Source organism: Salmo salar, chromosome 10 (assembly GCF_965601325.2).
Source record: "Salmo salar chromosome 10, fSalSal1, whole genome shotgun sequence".
Lineage (NCBI taxonomy): Eukaryota > Metazoa > Chordata > Actinopteri > Salmoniformes > Salmonidae > Salmo > Salmo salar.
In genome coordinates, this window is record NC_138300.1 from 66,592,501 (window position 1) to 66,616,059 (window position 23,559).

Here is a 23,559-nt window from a genome sequence, read left to right on the forward strand (position 1 = left end):
GAGCCTGTCTGGGAGAGAGAGAGAGACTGTCTGTGTGTGTTGAGAGAGAGAGAGACTGTCTGGGAGAGAGAGAGAGACTGTCTGGGAGAGAGAGAGAGACTGTCTGGGAGAGAGAGAGAGACTGTCTGGGAGAGAGAGAGAGACTGTCTGGGAGAGAGAGAGAGCCTGTCTGGGAGAGAGAGAGAGCCTGTCTGGGAGAGAGAGAGAGCCTGTCTGGGAGAGAGAGAGAGACTGTCTGGGAGAGAGAGAGAGACTGTCTGGGAGAGAGAGAGAGACTGTCTGGGAGAGAGAGAGACTGTCTGGGAGAGGGAGAGACTGTCTGGGAGAGGGAGAGACTGTCTGGGAGAGGGAGAGACTGTCTGGGAGAGGGAGAGACTGTCTGGGAGAGGGAGAGACTGTCTGGGAGAGGGAGAGACTGTCTGGGAGAGGGAGAGACTGTCTGGGAGAGAGAGAGACTGTCTGTGTCTGGGAGAGAGAGAGACTGTCTGTGTCTGGGAGAGAGAGAGACTGTCTGTGTCTGGGAGAGAGAGAGACTGTCTGTGTCTGGGAGAGAGAGAGACTGTCTGTGTCTGGGAGAGAGAGACTGTCTGTGTCTTGGAGGGAGAGAGACTGTCTGGGAGAGAGACTGTCTGGGAGAGAGAGACTGTCTGGGAGAGAGAGACTGTCTGTGAGGGAGAGAAAGAGAGAATGTCTGTGAGGGAGAGAAAGAGAGAATGTCTGTGAGGGAGAGAAAGAGAGAATGTCTGTGAGGGAGAGAGAGAATGTCTGTGAGGGAGAGAGAGAATGTCTGTGAGGGAGAGAGAGAGAGAGAGAGAATGTCTGTGAGGGAGAGAGAGAGAGAGAGAATGTCTGTGAGGAAGAGAGAGAGAGAATGTCTGTGAGGGAGAAAGAGAGAGAGAGAATGTCTGTGAGGGAGAAAGAGAGAGAGAGAATGTCTGTGAGGGAGAAAGAGAGAGAGAGAATGTCTGTGAGGGAGAGAGAGAATGTCTGAGGGAGAGAGAGAATGTCTGTGAGGGAGAGAGAGAGAGAATGTCTGTGAGGGAGAGAGAGAGAGAATGTCTGTGACGGAGAGAGAGAGAGAATGTCTGTGAGGGAGAGAGAGAGAATGTCTGTGAGGGAGAGAGACAATGTCTGTGAGGGAGAGAGAGAGAGAGAGAGAGAATGTCTGTGAGGGAGAGAGAGAGAGAGAGAGAATGTCTGTGGGAGAGAGAGAGAGAATGTCTGTGTGGGAGAGAGAGAGAGAATGTCTGTGAGGGAGAGAGAGAGGATGTCTGTGAGGGAGAGAGAGAGAGGATGTCTGTGAGGGAGAGAGAGAGAGGATGTCTGTGAGGGAGAGAGAGAGAATGTCTGTGAGGGAGAGAGAGAGAATGTCTGTGAGGGAGAGAGAGAGAATGTCTGTGAGGGAGAGAGAGAATGTCTGTGAGGGAGAGAGAGACTGTGTCTGGGAGAGAGAGAGAGAGACTGTGTCTGGGAGAGAGGGAGAGAGAGAAACTGTGTCTGGGAGAGAGAGAGAGACTGGCTGTGTCTGGGAGAGAGAGAGAGACTGGCTGTGTCTGGGAGAGAGAGAGAGAGACTGTCTGGGTCTGGGAGAGAGCGAGAGAGAGAGACTGCCTGTATGTGGGAGAGAGAGAGAGAGAGAGACTGCCTGTATGTGGGAGAGAGAGAGAGAGAGACTGCCTGTGTGTGGGAGAGAGAGACTGTCTGTGTGTGTTGAGAGAGAGAGACTGTCTGTGTGTGTTGAGAGAGAGAGACTGTCTGGGAGAGAGAGAGAGACTGTCTGGGAGCGAGCGAGAGAGAGACTGTCTGGGAGCGAGCGAGAGAGAGACTGTCTGGGAGCGAGCGAGAGAGAGACTGTCTGGGAGCGAGCGAGAGAGAGACTGTCTGGGAGCGAGCGAGAGAGAGACTGTCTGGGAGCGAGCGAGAGAGAGACTGTCTGGGAGCGAGCGAGAGAGAGACTGTCTGGGAGCGAGCGAGAGAGAGACTGTCTGGGAGCGAGCGAGAGAGAGACTGTCTGGGAGCGAGCGAGAGAGAGACTGTCTGGGAGCGAGCGAGAGAGAGACTGTCTGGGAGCGAGCGAGAGAGAGACTGTCTGGGAGCGAGCGAGAGAGAGACTGTCTGGGAGCGAGCGAGAGAGAGACTGTCTGTGTCTGGGAGAGAGAGAGACTGTCTGTGTCTTGGAGGGAGAGAGACTGTCTGGGAGAGAGAGACTGTCTGTGAGGGAAAGAGAGAATGTCTGTGAGGGAGAGAGAGAATGTCTGTGAGGGAGAGAGAGAATGTCTGCGGGAGAGAGAGAGAATGTCTGTGCGGGAGAGAGAGAGAATGTCTGTGAGGGAGAGAGAGAGAGAATGTCTGTGAGGGAGAGAGAGAGAATTTCTGTGAGGGAGAAAGAGAGAGGATGTCTGTGAGGGAGAAAGAGAGAGAATGTCTGTGGGAGAAAGAGAGAGAGAGAATGTCTGTGAGGGAGAGAGAGAATGTCTGAGAGAGAGAGAGAGAATGTCAGGGAGAGAGAATGTCTGTGAGGGAGAGAGAGAGAATGTCTGTGAGGGAGAGAGAGAGAGAGAATGTCTGTGAGGGAGAGAGAGAGAATGTCTGTGAGGGAGAGAGAGAGAATGTCTGTGAGGGAGAGAGAGAGAATGTCTGTGAGGGAGAGAGAATGTCTGTGAGGGAGAGAGAGAGAATGTCTGTGAGGGAGAATGTCTGTGAGGGATAGAGAGAGAGACAATGTCTGTGAGGGAGAGAGAGAGAGAGAGAATGTCTGTGAGGGAGAGAGAGAGAGAGAGAATGTCTGTGAGGGAGAGAGAGAGAGAGAGAATGTCTGTGAGGGAGAGAGAGAGAGAGAGAGAATGTCTGTGAGGGAGAGAGAGAGAGAGAGAGAATGTCTGTGAGGGAGGGAGAGAGAGAGAGAGAGAATGTCTGTGAGGGAGAGAGAGAGAGAGAGAATGTCTGTGAGGGAGAGAGAGAGAGGATGTCTGTGAGGGAGAGAGAGAGAGAGAATGTCTGTGAGGGAGAGAGAGAGAGAGAATGTCTGTGAGGGAGAGAGAGAATGTCTGTGAGGGAGAGAGAGAGAGAACGTCTGTGAGGAAGAGAGAGAGAACGTCTGTGGGAGAAGGTCTGTGAGGGAGAGAGAGACTGTGTCTGGGAGAGAGAGAGAGACTGGCTGTGTCTGGGAGAGAGAGAGAGACTGTCTGGGTCTGGGAGAGAGAGAGAGAATGTCTGAGGAAGAGAGACTGTCTGGGAGAGAGAGAAGAATGTCTGTGAGGGAGAGAGAAACTGTGTCTGGGAGAGAGAATGTCTGTGAGGGAGAGAGAATGTCTGTGAGGGAGAGACTGTGTCTGGGAGGGAGAGAGAGACTGTGTCTGGGAGAGAGAGAGAATGTCTGTGAGGGGGAGAGAGAGACTGTCTGTGAGGGAGAGAGAATCTCTGTGAGGGAGAGAGAATGTCTGTGAGGGAGAGAGAATGTCTGTGAGGGAGAGAGACTGTGTCTGTGAGGGAGAGAGAGAATGTCTGTGAGGCAGAGAGAAGTGATAGCTTTGGTGATAAAGGAGTTGGAAAGTGTCTGTCTACGGTCTATAGCACACAAGCATTTGTGTGTAACACCTCATGGCCCCTGTCTTGTCAGCTAAGTGAGTAGAGACCAAGGGCTTAGGGGACAAGGGGTTGGTGGCGAGTTGCCATTTCAGATTGACCCTAGGTGATTCTGTCTCAAACACTCTCCCTCTGTGTGTCTCCAGGTGCAGCAGCAGACATTCGAGTTCCCTGACATCTTCACCGAGAAGGATGTGAAGTCAGCCGAGGGCTCGGTGGAGGAGATGCAGGAGAAGTTCATGGAGGATGAGAAACAGAGGCAGAAACCGGACCTTCGCAGGGGAGGGCTCACAGAGTGGTTCGGCCTGTAGAGCGAGAGTGTTTGTGTTCGGAGATATGCAGTGCTAGTGTGTGGGTTTGTTTGTGAGAGACTGTTAATATTGTGTGTCATCATGTACAGATTTTTATCCGCAACAAGTCAGTTTGGTGGAAACACCACTGGTGGGAAAATTAGCATATTTTCTTCATGCAGATTGTAGAATATTCGTATGAAAATATGTCGCCAATTGGATGGAAACCTAGCTACTGTCATTGTAAGAATGCAACGTGACCAATAGCTGTTCAGACATAATATTAATTGGTGAATAACAATGGAAAATACTTAAAATACAGTTTTTCAACATTTGAGACATTCTCTATTGTCAGGTAACACCACTTTTTCCAGTGTTGACCGACCCTCCTTCTGGAGACCTAATGGGTATCCAGGATTTTGCTCTGAACCTGCTGTAACACACCCGATTCAACAAGCCAATGTTTTGATGAGAGTAGCTGAATACTGCTGATGAACTGTCAAATCAGTTGTGTTAGAGCAGAGCTAGAACAAAACCCTGCACCCCCAGTAGTTTTCAAACAGGAGGGTTGGCCACCTCTCCCTGAAGAACAAGGCTACTGTGTGGAAATGTGTTTTCAGTTCACCTCAATCTGTCTGTGTGAGTGTTTTACTGTATGATTCAGTTCACCTCAATCTGTCTGTGTGAGCGTTTAACTGTATGATTCAGTTCACCTCAATATGTCTGTGTGAGTGTTTTACTGTGAACTACTGTACAAGGAAAAGCTAATAAAAAGTAACTTGTCAAGCCTCTGCTTACTGTTACATTTACTCTCTTTAGTCTACCACTGCTGTGTTTTTCCTTGGACTGGGCACTTCCAATACCACGCTCCACACACACACAGTCCCATACAGCACGGTGGTGCCAAAGTGGTCCAGTTATTGTGATAAAGTAATGAGCTGTGCTACGAGCTGGCAACGGACCAGAAGGATGAAAGCCGACTTACGGTAATAGGGCCTTAATAGGGTCCTTAAGGGAGGGTCAGGGTTGCGTCCCAAATGGCACCCTATTTTCCATGTAGTGCACCCATAAGGCTCTGGTCAAGATGAGTGCACTATATAAGGAGGTGGATGCCATTTGGGACAGAGCCAGGGTATACTCTCCCAAGGCTGTCTAAGAACTGCCATTGTGGGATAAACCCAGGACCTTACTGAAACTGTCCTCCAGCCGTGACCACAAAATGGCAGCGTGTCCATGTGGGTTCCAGTCCTTCATACCTCAGTCCTCTGACCACACCGAGCCAACCGGACTATCGCCAAGGAGAATGTCAATATTGATCCTGTTGGCCATTGTGTTGTGCCTGGAACCACACACCCCCTGCGTAGCTATAAAACTATTTGATTTAGAACAAAACAAGCCCCCACAAAACTTTCTCCATCTCTTTCTCTCTCTGTCACGCTTTTTCTTCCACCTCATCCCTCCCTGGTCGTCCAGAGAAGCAGCTGGAGAGGGAAAGAGCGAGCGAGCCCAAATTCCCCTCTGCTCTCCTCACCTCCTGAAGAGACCCCACATGAAAGTTGGGAAATCTAGCTCTGGTGTTTGCCAAGCAACTATGTCTCCCTCCTCTCTTCCTCCCCTCCCTCCCCATACCCAATAAAACGCTGGGAGCACAATGCATTTCCCCCAGCAGTGCAGCAGTGTCTGCAGCTGGCACTACTTTCCCTGTTTATTCACACAATGTTCTCCCTGCCTGTCAGGATACAGGAGGCTACAGGGTGTGGTGTGGGGGGGGGGGGGGAGGAAGATGGGGCCATGTAGAGGGTTCTCTTCCCTCCCCTTCACATAAGACGTGGTAGTCCTGATACTGAGTGAGAGAGAGAGAACAGTGTGAATGAGATAGGATGGAGTAGAGAGAAAGAGAGATGAAGGAGTATAGTGGAAGAGGACGCCAGAGGATAGTGTTTGAGAAAGAGAGAGGGAGGAGGATACTGAGAGAGGCTTTTTCAGTTTACTCAACTTTTTGCATTTTGCAACTAAACATGATTATTTGTGTCTCTGAAATGAAACCATCAAGTGATATATTTCAAATTAATACATGTCTTTGAAATATACGTTGTACAACCCCATTTCATGATTAGATGGTGAAAAAAAACACCAATCTCTTTCATAACTTCTTTGAACAATAAAAGCTAATTTGCCAACATTTCTCAAAATGCATATATAGCATTTTGGAATGATACTTTATTTAATCTACACAATAGATTATATCTGAACATTTTGTAAATGTCCGTTCTCCTGAATGTCCATTGCCCCAGGTGTACATAATCAAGTCATAAATTAACCAATGATATTTTGTACAGATAAGTTGTGACGCTCAACTACTGTATGACTCTTTCGACACTGAAAAGGTTGAAAACCGCAATTCATTTTGTGATACCTGAAAATACTGCAGAGCAATTGAAAGCAACCTTGCAAACAGCAAGTTGGATGCTTAGTAAACACAACTTCGAACCTCTTTGTTCATCTGAGTGTAAGTGTTATTGTTTCAAACACACACAATACCATCTTTAAAGGGATAGCTTGCTCAGAATACAAACTAACATGATTTTCAACCTACCTTGGCTGTATTTGATTCAAAAAGGCAGGTTTGAGATATTTAGTTTCCTTTTGACACTTAATAGCCATATTTTGTTACTGTTAGCATTCTCAGTGACACCATTAAACTGTTCTTATGCCTTTGTAATAAAAATGTAATTGCTTTTGGAGCAACATTTTATTAAGTATGTTGTTCCATAATACTTTGGTAATACTGCTCCTGCTTTTTCCATTTGTTGTTGTCCTATTAAGTTACGACTTTGAAGAGGCTTGTAATGACGTGTCAAACACACCCTGGTAATGGGCTCAATGGAATACAATGGTTTTACGTTGCATCTATAACCTGATATGGATAGGGGGCAGTATTTTCACGGCCGGATGAAAAAACGTACCCGATTTAAACTGGTTACTACTCTTGCCCAGAAATGAGAATATGCATATTATTAGTATATTTGGATAGAAAACACTCTGAAGTTTCTAAAACTGTTTGAATGGTGTCTGTGAGTATAACAGAACTCATATGGCAGTCAAAACCTGAGAAACATTCAACCAGGAAGTGTAGGATCTGAGAAATGTAGTGCTTCTTTCTAGTCCCTTTCGAAACTACACTATCTGTTCTGTTACGTTGCACTTTCTAAGGCTTCCATTGGCTGTCTAAAGCCTTCAGAAAGTGGATTGAGCCTTCTGTCTCTGGGGATAGTATAGGAGCTCAGTTACTGAGTGGTCTGCCTGAGGACAAAGAGATTGGATATGCACGTTCCCGAGAGCACGCTGTTTTTTCTTTTCCTCCTTGAATGAATACACTATTGTCCGGTTGGAATATTATCGCAATTTTACATTAAAAATACCATGAAAATTGATTTTAAACAGCGTTTGACATGCTTCTAAGTACGGTAATGGAACATTTTGACTTTTTGTGTCTCGAATTGTGCTCGCGCGTTACCCTTTGGTAATGTTAGTTTTGTTCGATAAACTCCATATTTATGTCCAAATACCTCCGTTTTGTTCGCGTGTTCAGATCACTATTCAAAAGGCATAAAGCACGAGCGCAAAACCCGAGATGAAAAGTCTAAAAGTTCCATTACTGTTCGTAGAAACATGTCAAACAATGTTTATAATCAATCCTTTGGGTCTTTTTATCATAAATATTAGATAATATTCCAACCGGACAATAGCGTATTCATTACAGAGGAAAACGAAGGAATGCGCCTGTAAACCGCGCCGTAAACAACTCATTGGTCTCAGGCAGTCCACAGCTCTTATTCTCTCCCCAGTAACAGTAGAAGCATGAAACAAGGTTCTAAAGACTGTTGACATCTAGTGGAAGCCTTAGGAAGTGCAAAATGACCTCACAGACACTGTAGTTTGGATAGGCAATCACTTGAAAAACTACAAACCACTTCCTGGTTGGAATTTTTCTCAGGTTTTTGCCTACCATATGAGTTCTGTTATACTTACAGACATCATTCAAACAGTTTTAGAAACTTCAGATAATATGCATATCCTACCTTCTGGGCCCGAGTAGCGGGCAGTTTAATTTGGGCACGTTATTCATCTGAATTTCCGAATACTGCCCCCTGTCACCAAGAAGTTAACAAGAAGTTAAGCTTTAAAATCATGTAAGACACTTGTATGTTCAAGAATGTTTAATATTACGATTTTGTAATTTGAATTTGGCGCTCCCCTACTTCACCGGATGTTGTCGATTTTTATCCCGCTTGCGGGATCCAAACCCTTAACGTTAGCTGTGTACCCTCTGTGCCACCACCAGGACAAATTGGACAGATCGGCCTAGGATGAGCTACTATCTCACCACGTTTGGCAAATATCAGAACTCAAAATCAACTAGATCATACATTATGATTTTGATGTATTTTGGACTGTTTTTAATGATATTGACTACTTTAAAATCTTCTTCTCCTGAACCGCTGGAATGATCAGCACCATATTTGGTTCGTAACATCTACAGTTGAAGTCGGAAGTTTACATACACCTTAGCCAAATACATTTAAACTCAGTTTTTCACAATTTCTGAAATTCCCTGTCTTAGGTCAGTTAGGATCAACACTTTTTTTAAAGAATGTGAAATGTCAGAATAATAGTAGAGAGAATGATTTATTTCAGCTTTATTTCTTTCATCACATTCCCAGTGGGTCAGTAGTTTACATACACTCAATTAGTATTTTGTAGCATTGCCTTTAAATTGTTTAACTTGGGTCAAACATTTTGAGTAACCTTCCACAAGCTTCCCACAATAAGTTGGGTGAATTCTGGCCCATTCCTCCTGACAGAGCTGGTGTAACTGAGTCAGGTTTGTAGGTCACCTTGCTCACACATGCCTTTTCAGTTCTACCCACACATTTTCTATGGGATTGAGGTCAGGGCTTTGTGATGGCCACTCCAATACCTTGACTTTGTTGTCCTTAAGCCATTTTGCCACAACTTTGGAAGTATGCTTGGGGTTATTGTCCATTTGGAAGACCCATTTGCGACCAAGCTTTAACTGCCTGACTGATGTCTTGAGATGTTGCTTCAATATATCCACATAATTTTCCTGCCTCATGATGCCATTTATTTTGTGAAGTGCACCAGTCCCTTCTGCAGCAAGGCACCCGCACAACATGATGCTGCCACCCCCGTGCTTCATGGTTGGGATGGTGTTCTTCGGCTTGCAAGCCTCCCCCTTTTTCCTCCAATCATAACATAATGTTCATTATGGCCAAACAGTTCTATTTTTGTTTCATCAGACCAGAGGACATTTCTCCAAAAAGTACAATCTTTTTCCCCGTGTGCAGTTGCAGACTGTAGTCTGGCTTTTTTATGGCGGTTTTGGAGCAGTGGCTTCTTCATTGCTGAGCGGCCTTTCAGGTTATGTCGATATAGGACTCGTTTTACTGTGGATATGGATATTTTTGGACCTGTTTCCTTCCGCATCTTCACAAGGTCCTTTGCTGTTGTTCTGGGATTGATTTGCACTTTTCGCACCGAAGTACGTTCCTCTCTAGGAGACAGAACGCGTCTCCTTCCTGAGCGGTATGACGGCTGCGTGGTCCCATGGTGTTTATACTTGCGTACTATTGCTTGTACAGGTGAAAGTGGTACCTTCAGGCGTTTGGAAATTGCTCCCAAGGATGAACCAGACTTGTGGAGGTCCACATTTTTTTCTGAGGTCTTGGCTGATTTATTTAGATTTTCCCATGATGTCAAGCAGAGGCACTGAGTTTGAAGGTAGGCCTTGAAATACATCCAGAGGTACACCTCCAATTGACTCAAATTATGTCAATTAGCCTATCAGACGCTTCTAAAGCCATGACATCACTTTCTGGAATTTTCCAAGCTGTTTAAAGGCACAGTCAACTTAGTATATGTAAACTTCTGACCCACTGGAATTGTGATACAGTGAATTATAAGTGAAATAATCTGTCTGTAAACAATTGTTGGAAAAATTACTTGTGTCATGCACAAACTATATTTTGTTAACAAGAAATGTATGGAGTGGTTGAAAAACGAGTTTTAATGACTCCAACCTAAGTGTATGTAAACTTCTGACTTCAACTGTATATAGCATTTTCCAAGAGTCTAGTTAAAACAACATGGCCGCTATGAGCTAATGAACTTGCATGAAAGTTTTTTCCTGTCCAACAGCTCCACCATGCGGCCAAACTCAAACATACTCTACAGGTTAGCTAGACACCTCGCTGAGTGTGTGTGCCACATTTCATCACTCTGAGTCGAACAGATCAAGAGATATAAACATCTTCCCGGGTATACCACCTACGCGTGGTCGATCTGAATGTGCTTGCATATGTTGAGACTTGACAGGGTTTGGAACATGTGCACCAATGTTTGTTAAAATACAATTATCCGTGTCTGATCTATAGGCATTTGTGTGCCAGACCACTCCCACGTGAATGTCTATTGGTCAGTATTTTGTTTGACATACTAGCCTTGAAAATGTTTCATTGGGAGACATTAGCCCATAGATGCCATGTATCAAGGTTTGTGCAGATCGGTCGTTCTGTGCCAAAGAAGTAATGTTTTAACTGTTTTTCACAAAATTATAAATATTAGAAACACCAGGCTGTGTCACAGCCGACGATGACCGGGAGACCGATGAGGCGGTGCAAAATTGGCCCAGCATTACCTGGGTTATTGGAGGGTTTGGCCGGCCGGGATTTCCTTGTCCCATCGGGCTCTAGCGACTCCTTGTTGCGGGCTGGGCGCCTGCAAACTGACTTCAGTCGCCAGCAGGCTGGTGTTTCCTCCGACACATTGATGCGGCTTGGCTTCTGGTTTAAGCAAGCAGTGTGTCAAGAAGCAGTGCGGCTTGACAAGGTCGTGTTTTGGAGGACGCATGGCTCTCGACCTTCACCTGTCCCGAGTCCGTAGTGGAGTTGCAGCAATGGGACAAGACTGTAACTACCAATTTGATATCACGGGGAGAAAAATGGTTAAAAATTATTATAATATTCTTTACAAGCTAAAGAAGGAAAAGAAAATCTGAACTTAAAAACAGAAATATGATATTTTACTTCTGAAGAGAGACAACAACTACAGGTTAAACTCAAATAAAGCATACTACTTAATGGCAAATAAACCTGATAAATATCTCACAGCTCTCACAAAATGAACACACGCCAAGTCAATTATAATTTTAAAAGATAAAGATACAAATGCGGTAATTAGAAACAACAATGTGATTAATGACTATTTTAAAAGCTTCTATGAAAATGTATATAAATCAGAATTAAACAGTTGGACGGATCATATAGCCTTCTTAGACCCAACAACCCTGAAGAAATGATCAGCAGACAAAAAATTATCAAGGTCGGGAGACCGATGAGATCGTACCTTTTGGAGAAATGTCCTCTGGTCTGATGAAACAAAAATAGAACTGTTTGGCCATAATGAACATTATGTTATGATAGGAGGAAAAAGGGGGAGGCTTGCAAGCCGAAGAACACCATCCCAACCATGAAGCACGGGGGTGGCAGCATCATGTTGTGCGGGTTCCAAATCCTAAAAATATAGATCCCACGAAAATAAATATGAAATACTTTAAAAACATTTGCATGGAGAAAAAGCACCAGGAATGGATGGCTTTCCCATAGAATTCTGTTAAACACATTGTGACAAAGAAGCGCCCCTATTTACACAAATGACAACACACGTCACTCAATTCAGTACTTCCTAGCTCCATGTATCAAACTGTTATTTTAGATATATTAAAACCAGGAAAATCTGGATCGTCCCCTGCAGATTTTAATAAATTGTGAAAGCTTATAAGCAATAGAATGGCAAAAGTCTTACCAGACTTAATATATGTCATTCAAACAATGTTTATCAAAAATAGACACTTACAAACAAATACAAGTTAAATTTTCAGTTTAATACAATATGCAAAAAAAACAAGATATAGCTGTATCAATAATGACTGTTGATGCCGAAAAGGCTTTAAACCATCTTGAATGTCTTTTTCTATTCAAAACTTTGGAAGCTTTCAACTTTCCGGCTGAAATAATAAATGTAATAAAACTATTATATAAATATCTTAAAATAAGAATATAAACAAATAATACATTATCTGACGAAATTGCTTTAGAAATGAGCACAAGACAGGGACGTCCTCTCTCCCCACTCCTGTGTTCACTTATTTGCTGTTGATCTCCTGTTATACATGACCAATATTGAAAAGTCGATGCCCCCTTAGCTAAGAATATTTTCAGAATTCTTTAGAATCTCAGGTTATAAAATTAATCCCGAAAAAATGAAATAATGGCAAAAGGAAAACGAAAAATAATAACTCACGATCAACAGCAATCCTTTAAGTGGACCACTAAACATATTAAATACTTAGGATGCTTAAGTGACAACAAACAAATATTTTAAAGATAACTTTATTCCATTACTCAACAATTTGAAAGCAGATCTAATTAAATATAACAATATTCCCAAAAATCTTACAGGTGGAATAAACCTGTAAGTGGACCTTATTTTCGGTAATACCAATTACCCCACCAAAGACATTTTTTAATAAAGTATACTCGGTCATAACAGACTTTATATGGGCAAATAATATTCATAGAATTAAAAGGACATTTTACATCTTCCAAAGTCTGATGGTTTTAACATTTACATTTACATTTACATTTAAGTCATTTAGCAGACGCTCTTATCCAGAGCGACTTACAAATTGGTGCATTCACCTTATAATATCCAGTGGAACAGCCACTTTACAATAGTGCATCTACATCTTTTAAGGGGGGGTAGAAGGATTACTTTATCCTATCCCAGGTATTCCTTAAAGAGGTGGGGTTTCAGGTGTCTCCGGAAGGTGGTGATTGACTCCGCTGTCCTGGCGTCGTGAGGGAGCTTGTTCCACCATTGGGGTGCCAGAGCAGCGAACAGTTTTGACTGGGCTGAGCGGGAACTGTGCTTCCTCAGAGGTAGGGAGGCGAGCAGGCCAGAGGTGGATGAACGCAGTGCCCTTGTTTGGGTGTAGGGCCTGATCAGAGCCTGAAGGTACGGAGGTGCCGTTCCCCTCACAGCTCCATAGGCAAGCACCATGGTCTTGTAGCAGATGCGAGCTTCGACTGGAAGCCAGTGGAGAGAGCGGAGGAGCGGGGTGAACCTTCCGGACTTGGAATTTTATCAACTCGTTAACCAATACTTTTACTTGTGACATATGGTTAAATGCACTGAAGAGGAACAATGGACACATTTCTAAGATGCACATGCTCATCCCCAGAATCTTTTTATGTCTATTTTCAAAGGATGAGCTGCTTCTGCACTCCTTGCCACACTGAACTCAACACGAAACATATCATGCAATATGCCTTTGATGTATTTTGGACCATTTGTAATGATGTTGACTACTTTAAATGTATTTCTCCCTAGAACCATTGGAATGATCGGAACCAAATTTGCTACTTAGCATCTATGTACCCATGTTTTTAAATAATTTTCTAGGACACTAGCTCAAACAAAATGGCCGCTATGAGACAATGAGCTTTCATTAATGTTTTTTCTGCTCAACAGCGCCCCCATACTGGAAAACTGAACCATACTTTACAGGTGTTCTAGACTCATATCCCTGAGTATGTGAGCTAAATTTCATCACTCTGAGTCCAACAGATTAAGATATACACTGCTCAAAAAAATAAAGGGAACACTTAAACAACACAATGTAACTCCAAGTCAATCACACTTCTGTGAAATCAAACTGTCCACTTAGGAAGCAACACTGATTGACAATAAATTTCACATGCTGTTGTGCAAATGGAATAGACAACAGGTGGAAATTATAGGCAATTAGCAAGACACCCCCAATAAAGGAGTGGTTCTGCAGGTGGTGACCACAGACCACTTCTCAGTTCCTATGCTTCCTGGCTGATGTTTTGGTCACTTTTGAATGCTGGCGGTGCTTTCACTCTAGTGGTAGCATGAGACGGAGTCTACAACCCACACAAGTGGCTCAGGTAGTGCAGCTCATCCAGGATGGCACATCAATGCGAGCTGTGGCATGAAGGTTTGCTGTGTCTGTCAGCGTAGTGTCCAGAGCATGGAGACGCTACCAGGAGACAGGCCAGTACATCAGGAGACGTGGAGGAGGCCGTAGGAGGGCAACAACCCAGCAGCAGGACCGCTACCTCCGCCTTTGTGCAAGGAGGAGCAGGAGAAGCACTGCCAGAGCCCTGCGAAATGACCTCCAGCAGGCCACAAATGTGCATGTGTCTGCTCAAACGGTCAGAAACAGACTCCATGAGGGTGGTATGAGGGCCCGACGTCCACAGGTGGGGGTTATGCTTACAGCCCAACACCGTGCAGTACGTTTGGCATTTGCCAGAGAACACCAAGATTGGCAAATTCGCCACTGGCGCCCTGTGCTCTTCACAGATGAAAGCAGGTTCACACTGAGCATGTGACAGACATGACAGAGTCTGGAGACGCCGTGGAGAACGTTCTGCTGCCTGCAACATCCTCCAGCATGACCGGTTTGGCGGTGGGTCAGTCATGCTACCACTAGAGTGAAAGCACCGCCAGCATTCAAAAGTATATATATATATATATATATATATATATATATACACTGTACAAAAGTATGTGGACACCCCTTCAAATTAGTGAAAATCGTCAGCACAAGAACTGTTAGTCGGGAGTTTCATGAAATGGATTTCCATGGCCGAGCAGCAGCACACAAACCTAAGATTACCATGCGCAATGCCAAGTGTCGGTTGGCTAACGCTTGCCGCGATTCGACTCTGGAGCAGTAGAAAAGCGTTCTCTGGTGTGATGAATCATGCTTCACCATCTAGCAGTCTGACGGACTAAGCTAGATTTGGCAGATGTCAGGAGAATGGTACCTGCCCCTATGCATAGTGCCAACTGTAAAGTTTGGTGGTGGAGGAATAATGGTCTGGGGATGTTTTTTATGGTTCGGGCTAGGCCCCTTAGTTCATGACATGCTAGAGCTGACAACATAATTTCCGGTCACAACTTGTGGACTTGTTTACGTGCTGCTGTGCGGTTTGTTGCTAACCTTACTTTACGGTTTTTACTTTTTAATTACCGTTTATATTTTTTGTTTTTCCCTCGCTCGACTTGTTTCGTTCAACTTTTTCACCCGGACGCTTTATCTGGACGTGGTTCGTCAGGACCCCCACCATCCGAACCTAAGTAGTGACATTAACATGATGCCTTCTAATTGCAGTCGCTGTACTCATAATATACAGGAGAACGGTCGCTTTATGGCAAGGATAGCTGGGCTGCAAGACGCAAAACACACGGCCAAGGCAACAAAGGAGTGGCTCAAGAAGAAGCACATTAAGGTCCTGGAGTGGCCTAGCCAGTCTCCAGACCTTAATCCCATAGAAAATCTGTGGAGGGAGATGAAGGTTCGAGTTGCCAAACGTCAGCCTCGAAACCTTAATGACTTGGAGAAGATCTGCAAAGAGGAGTGGGACAAAATCCCTCCTGAGATGTGTGCAAACCTGGTGGCCAACTACAAGAAATGTCTGACCTCTGTGATTGCCAACAAGGGTTTTGCCACCAAGTACTAAGTCATGTTTTGCAGAGGGGTCAAATACTTATTTCCCTCATTAAAATGCAAATCAATTTATAACATTTTTGACATGCGTTTTCTGGATTTTTTCTTGTTATTCTGTCTCTCACTGTTCAAATAAACCTACCATTGAAATTATAGACTGATAATTTCTTTGTCAGTGGGGAAACGTACAAAATCAGCAGGGGATCAAATACTTTTTTCCCTGACTGTAGTTTTGTTCCGTGGAATAATTGTTGTGGATCTTAATGTTTTCCACATAATCCTGGACTATCGGACCACCATTTTATTACGTTTGCAATCGCAACAAATAATCTGCTCAGACCCCAACCAAGGATCATCAAAAGCCGTGCTATAAATTCTCGGACAACCCAAAGATTCCTAGATGCCCTTCCAGACTCCCTCCACCTACCCAAGGACATCAGAGTACAAAAATCAGTTAATCACCTAACTGAGGAACTCAATTTAACCTTGCGCAATACCTCTAGATGCAGTCGCACCACTAAAAACAAAAAACATTTGTCATAAGAAACTAGCTCCCTGCTTACAGAAAATACCCGAGCTCTGAAGCAAGCAGAAAATTGGAACGGAAATGGCGCTACACCAAACTGGAAGTCTTCCGACTAGCTTGGAAAGACAGTACCGTGCAGTATCGAAGAGCCCTCGCTACTGCTCGATCATCCTATTTTTCCAACTTAATTGAGGAAAATAAGAACAATTCAAAATTGATTTTTGATACTGTCGCAAAGCTAACTAAAAAGAGAGGATGGCTTTCACTTCAGCAGTGATACATTTATTAACTTCTTTGAGGAAAAGATCATGATCATTAGATATCAAATTACGGACTCCTGTTTAAATCTGCATATTCCTCGAAAGCTCAGTTGTCCTGAGTCTGCACAACTCTGCCAGGACCTAGGATCAAGGGAGAGACTCACGTTTTTTAATTCTATATCTCTTGACACATTGATGAAAATAATCATGGCCTCTAAATCTTCAAGCTGCATACTGGACCCTATTCCAACTAAACTACTGAAAGAGCTGCTTCCTGTGCTTGGCCCTCCTATGTTGACCATAATAAACATCTCTCTATCCACCGGATGTGTACCAAACTCACTAAAAGTGGCAGTAATAAAGCCTCTCTTGAAAAAGCCAAACCTTGACCCAGAAAATATTAAAAACTATCGGCCTATATCGAATCTCCAATTCCTCTCCAAATAATTTGTAAAAAGCTGTTGCGCCGCAACTCACTGCCTTCCTGAAGACAAACAATGTATACGAAATGCTTCAGTCTGGTTTTAGACCCCATCATAGCACTGAGACTGCACTTGTGAAGGTGGTAAATTACCTTTTAAATGCGGCAGACCAAGGCTCTGCATCTGTCCTCGTGCTCATAGACCTTAGTGCTGCTTTTGATACCATCGACCACCACATTCTTTTGGAGAGATTGGAAACCCAAATTGGTCTACACGGACAAGTTCTGGCCTGGTTTAGATCTTATCTCTGTGGATGGTTTGTCCTCTGACAAATCAACTGTAAATTTCGGTGTTCCTCAAGGCTCCGTTTTAGGACCACTATTGTTTTCACTATATATTTTACCTCTTGTTGATGTCATTCGGAAACATAATGTTAACTTTCACTGCTATGCGGATGACACACAGCTGTACATTTCAATGAAACGTGGTGAAGCCCCAAAATTGCCCTCCCTGGAAGCCTGTGTTTCAGACATAAGGAAGTGGATGGCGGCAAATGTTCTACTTTTAAACTCGGACAAAACAGAGATGCTAGTTCTAGGTCCCAAGAAACAAAGAGATTTTCTGTTGAATCTGACAATTAATCTGATGGTTGTACAGTCATCTCAAATAAAACTGTGAAGGTCCTCGGCGTAACTCTGGACCCTGATCTCTTTTTTTGACGAACATATCAAGACTGTTTCAAGGCAGCTTTTTTCCATCTACGTAACATTGCAAAAATCTGAAACTTTCTGTCCAAAAATGATGCAGAAAAATGTATCCATGCTTTTGGCACTTCTAGGTTAGACTGCCGCAATGCTCTACTTTCCGGCTACCCGGAAAAAGCACTAAATAATCTTCAGTTAGTGTTAAACACGGCTGCTAGAATCTTGACTAGAACCCAAAAATGTGATCATATTACTCCAGTGCTAGCCTCTCTACACTGGCTTCCTGTTAAGGCAAGGGCTTATTTCAAGGTTTTACTGCTAACCTACAAAGCATTACATGGGTTTGCACCTACCTATCTTTCCGATTTGGTCCTTCCCTACATAACTACACGTACACTATGGTCACAAGACGCAGGCCTTCTTACTGTCCCTAGAATTTCCAAGCAAACAGCTGGAGGCAGGGCTTTCTCCTATAGAGCTCCACTTTTATGGAATAGTCTGCCAATCCATGTGAGAGACGCAGACTCGGTCTCAACCTTTAAGTCTTTATTGAAGACTCATCTCTTCAGTAGGTCCTATGATTGAGTGTAGTCTGGCCCAGGAGTGTGAAGGTGAACGGAAAGGCACTGGAGCAACGAACCGCCTTTGCTGTCTCTGCCTGGCTGGTTCCCCTCTCTCCACTGGGATTCTTTGCCTCAAACCCTATTACAGGGGCTGAGTCACTGGCTTACTGGTGCTTTTCCATGCCATCCCTAGGAGGGGTGCGTCACTGACATGGTCTTCCTGTCCGGGTTGGTGCCCCCCCTTGGGTTGTGCCGTGGGAGAGATCTTTGTGGGCTATACTCGGCCTTGTCTAAGAATGGTAAGTTGGTGGTTGAAGATCCCTCTAGTGGTGTGGGGGCTGTGCTTTGGCAAAGTGGGTGGGGTTATATCCTGCCTGTTTGGCCCTGTCTGGGGACGGGGCTACAGTGTCTCCCGACCCCTCCTATCTCAGCCTCCAGTATTTATGCTGCAGAAGTTTATGTGTCGGGGGGCTAGGGTCAGTCTGTTACATCTGGAGTATTTCTCCTGTCTATCTGGTGTCCTGTGTGAATTTAAGTATGCTCTCTCTAATTCTCTCTCTCTTTTTCTCTATTTCTTTCTCTCTCCCGGAGGACCTGAGCCCTAGGACCATGCCTCAGGACTACCTGGTCTGATGACTCCTTGCTGTCTCCAGTCGACCTGGTCATGCTGCTGCTCCAGTTTCAACTGTTCTGCCTGCGGCTATGGAACCCTGACCTGTTCACCGGACGTGCTACCTGTCCCAGACCTGCTGTTTTCAACTCTCTAGAGACAGCAGGAGCGGTAGAGATACTCTAAATGATCGGCTATGAAAAGCCAACTGACATTTACTCCTGAGGTGCTGACCTGTTGCACCCTCTACAACCACTGTGATTATTATTATTTGACACTGCTGGTCATCTATGAACATTTGAACATCTTGACCATGTTCTGTTATAATCTCTACCCGGCACAACCAGAAGAGGACTGGCCACCCCTCATAGCCTGCTTCCTCTCTAGGTTTCTTCCTAGGTTCTGGCCTTTCTAGGGTGTTTTTCCTAGCCACCGAGCTTCTACACCTGCATTGCTTGCTGTTTAGGGTTTTAGGCTGGGTTTCTGTACAGCACTTTGTGACATCAGCTGATGTAAGAAGGGCTTTATAAATACATTTGATTGATTGATAGACGATTCTGTGCTTCCAAATTTGTGGTAACAGTTTGGGAAAGGCCGTTTCCTGTTTCAGCATGACAATGCCCTCGTGCACAAAGTGAGGTCCATACAGACATTTTTTGTCGAGATTGGTGTGGAATAACTTGACTGAGCTGTACAGAGCCCTGACTTCGACCCCGTCGAACACCTTTGGGATGAATTGGAACGCCAACTGCGAGCCTGGCTTAATCGCCCAACATCAGTGGCTGACCTCACTAATGCTGAAGCAAGTCTCTGCAGCAATGTTCCAACATCTAATGGAAAGCCTTCCCAGAGTGGAGTGGAGGCTATTACAGAAGCAAAGGGGGACCAACTCCATATTAATGCCCATGATTTTGGAATGAGATGTTCGAACAAGCAGGTGTCCACATACATTTGGTCATGTAGTGTACCATAGGGTTTCACGAGCTTCGCTGCTTGAACCCCTAATAATGACCAACAACATATACAGTGCCTTGCGAAAGTATTCGGCCCCCTTGAACTTTTCGACCTTTTGCCACATTTCAGGCTTCAAACATAAAGATATAAAACTGTATTTTTTTGTGAAGAATCAACAACAAGTGGGACACAATCATGAAGTGGAACGAAATTTATTGGATATTTCAAACTTTTTTAACAAATAAAAAACTGAAAAATTGGCCGTGCAAAATTATTCAGCCCCTTTACTTTCAGTGCAGCAAACTCTCTCCAGAAGTTCAGTGAGAATCTCTGAATGATCCAATGTTGACCTAAATGACTAATGATGATAAATAGAATCCACCTGTGTGTAATCAAGTCTCCGTATAAATGCACCTACTCTGTGATAGTCTCAGAGGTCCGTTTAAAGCGCAGAGAGCATCATGAAGAACAAGGAACACACCAGGCAGGTCCGAGATACTGTTGTGGAGAAGTTTAAAGCCGGATTTGGATACAAAAAGATTTCCCAAGCTTTAAACATCCCAAGGAGCACTGTGCAAGCGATAATATTGAAATGGAACGAGTATCAGACCACTGCAAATCTACGAAGACCCGGCCGTCCCTCTAAACTTTCAGCTCATACAAGGAGAAGACTGATCGTGCTTCTTTCACATGCTTTGCTTGCTGTTTGGGGTTTTAGGCTGGGTTTCTGTACAGCACTTTGAGATATCAGCTGATGTACGAAGGGCTATATAAAAATAAATTTGATTTGATTTGATCAGAGATGCAGCCAAGAGGTCCATGATCACTCTGGATGAACTGCAGAGATCTACAGCTGAGGTGGGAGACTCTGTCCATAGGACAACAATCAGTCGTATACTGCACAAATCTGGCCTTTATGGAAGAGTGGCAAGAAGAAAGCCATTTCTTAAAGATATCCATAAAAAGTGTTGTTTAAAGTTTGCCACTAGCCACCTGGGAGACACACCAAACATGTGGAAGAAGGTGCTCTGGTCAGATGAAACCAAAATCGAACTTTTTGGCAACAATGCAAAACGTTATGTTTGGTGTAAAAGCAACACAGCTCATCACCCTGAACACACCATCCCCACTGTCAAACATGGTGGTGGCAGCATCATGGTTTGGGCCTGCTTTTCTTCAGCAGGGGCAGGGAAGATGGTTAAAATTGATGGGAAGATGGATGGAGCCAAATACAGGACCATTCTGGAAGAAAACCTGATGGAGTCTGCAAAAGACCTGAGACTGGGACGGAGATTTGTCTTCCAACAAGACAATGATCCAAAACATAAAGCAAAATCTACAATGGAATGGTTCACAAATAAACATATCCAGGTGTTAGAATGGCCAAGTCAAAGTCCAGACCTGAATCCAATCGAGAATCTGTGGAAAGAACTGAAAACTACTGTTCACAAACGCTCTCCATCCAACCTCACTGAGCTCGAGCTGTTTTGCAAGGAGGAATGGGCAAAAATGTCAGTCTCTCGATGTGCAAAACTGATAGAGACATACCCCAAGCGACTTACAGCTGTAATCGCAGCAAAAGGTGGCGCTACAAAGTATTAACTTAAGGGGGCTGAATAATTTTGCACGGCCAATTTTTCAGTTTTTTATTTGTTAAAAAAGTTTGAAATATCCAATACATTTCGTTCCACTTCATAATTGTGTCCCACTTGTTGTTGATTCTTCACAAAAAAGTACAGTTTTATATCTTAATGTTTGAAGCCTGAAATGTGGCAAAAGGTCGAAAAGTTCAAGGGGGCCGAATACTTTCGCAAGGCACTGTACAGTAGGCTTTCGTCAGGTTCGCTTTATCATCTATTCATTAATGAGGCAGTCTAGACAGCACATGATTAGAGGTAGCCTAGACAGAGAAAGTTTAGACAAAACAATCATTAGTCCCTATTAAGAATGATTGCGGTCATCACTCAACTTTTGGGAGTCACTATGGCTGAGAAGTCACAAGAATGTTCATAAGAATGGTGTGATGTGACAGATGTGCAACCCATGATTCAGATGGATTTGATACAATTAAAAATCTTTGGAGTATGTTCATCCATTGTCCAACTGTTACTTTTGACGACTATTGGTAGTGTGTGTGTGTGTGTGTGTGTGTGTGTGTGTGTGTGTGTGTGTGTGTGTGTGTGTGTGTGTGTGTACAGTGAGTGTACAAAACATTAGGAACTCCTTCCTAATATTGAGTTGCACCCCATTTTCCCATCAGAACCGCCTCAATTCGTCAGGACATGGACTCTACATGGTGTCAAATGCATTCCACAGGGATGCTGGCCCATGTTGACTCCAATGCTTCCCACAGCAGAGTTGCAGTTCTTGACACATTCAAACCGGTGCGCCTGGCACCTACTATCATGCCCCGTTCAAAGGTACTTAAATATTTTGTCTTGCCCCTTCACACTTTAAAAGGCACAAATACACAATCCATGTTTTAACTGTCTCAAAGCTTAAAAATACTTATTTCACCCTTTTCCTCTGATTAATCTATCAATCATTGGATTGAAGTGGATTTAACAAGTGACATTAATAAGGGATCATATCTTTCACCTGGTCAGTCTATGTCATGGAAAGAGCAGGTGTTCCTAATGTTTATACACTCAGTGTGTGGGTGTAGCAATGGTCATGCCCCAAATTGCTGCACACAAGCATGAGTCCAGGGTCCTATTCATTTGGCACCAAACGTAAGAAAATGGACTGAAAAATGGAGGGACTACATCCATGTTCCATTGCAAAACATATACAACATTGTATGCCCTAATGAACATGACCCAGGTAAAGGCCATCGGAAAACCCTCCTGGCCCTAGTACTGGCTATGGGGTGTTTGTGTTCGAGACAAGGTGGTGTGGGATCCTGGCAGTAAGAGGAGACCCAGCCTGTTGGGTGTTGGCCAGCCACGGAGGACTACCCCACTATTAATAGCTATTAGCTGCATGGCGAATCTTAAGAAAGACCATGGGCCTCCCACACACAATCGTCTACTCAGACTCTCACAAACACACACATGCACACAAACACACACACTCACTTGCAGATGCAGACTTATACAATTGCACTCGCTGACACACAGTCAAGGAAAACTCGCACACTCAAACCCTGACACGCAGACTATTGTGCATAAGCCTACTGAAGGAGCATGCACACTCTGTTACTCACCATTCCTCTCCGTTTCCCCCTAGCCCTCTTTCTTTATCTCTCGCTCGCTCTCTCTCTCTCACACACACACACATACAGACACACACACACACAGATTGGGTTAGAGTGTGTCAGTAGTGTTCACTAAGACAACGGCGGTGGCCTGCTGTGGATTCCGCTGGCCTCTCTTGGACCAGGGCCATACACATTCCTGCTTCCCCCAGGTTGCCATTGGTTCAGCTCAGCCAGTGCACTCTGTCACCCCGTAAGTTTGTGTGTGTATGTGTGTGTGTGTGTGTGTGTGTGTGTGTGTGTGTGTGTGTGTGTGTGTGTGTGTGTGTGTGTGTGTGTGTGTGTGTGTGTGTGTGTGTGTGTGTGTGTGTGTGTGTGTGTGCGTGTGTGTGTGTGTGTGTGTGTGTGCATATGTTCCTTTACGCAAGCGTGTGTGTGTGTGCATGTTCCTTCGTTCATGCATGTTTGTGTGTGTGCATGTTGGTTCATGTTTGTGTGCGTGAAGTTCTTTCGTTCCTGCATGTTGGTTCATGTTTGTGTGTGTGAAGTTCTTTCGTTCCTGCATGTTGGTTCATGTTCATGTGCGTGCAGCTCTCTCGTTTGTGCATGTTGGTTCATGTTTGTGTGTGTGTGTGTGTGTGCGTGTGTAACCTACACCTGCATGGCCCCACAGGACACAAGCATGCTTGTAATGTACATATACTATTGCACTGTCTCCAAATTCTTTCTCTGCATCCTGTTTTCTGTACAGTCAGTTCCCCACCCTTTATCACTCTCTCTTGCTCTCTCTCTCACATGCGCACACACATGCGCGCGCACACACACACAC

General features: G+C 44.4%; 1 protein-coding gene across 1 annotated transcript in view; it reads left to right on the forward strand.

Annotated features, from left to right (window-relative positions):
* Window positions 1–4,663, forward strand: part of mrpl23 (mitochondrial ribosomal protein L23) — a 127,855-nt gene extending 123,192 nt beyond the window's left edge. Inside the window, exon 5 of the mRNA XM_045688025.2 lies at window positions 3,732–4,663. Within this exon, the coding sequence (XP_045543981.1) occupies window positions 3,732–3,896 (165 nt within the window). The 3' untranslated portion in view covers window positions 3,897–4,663. The remainder of the gene's footprint in view (window positions 1–3,731) is intronic.
* The last annotated feature ends 18,896 nt before the right edge of the window (window positions 4,664–23,559 follow it).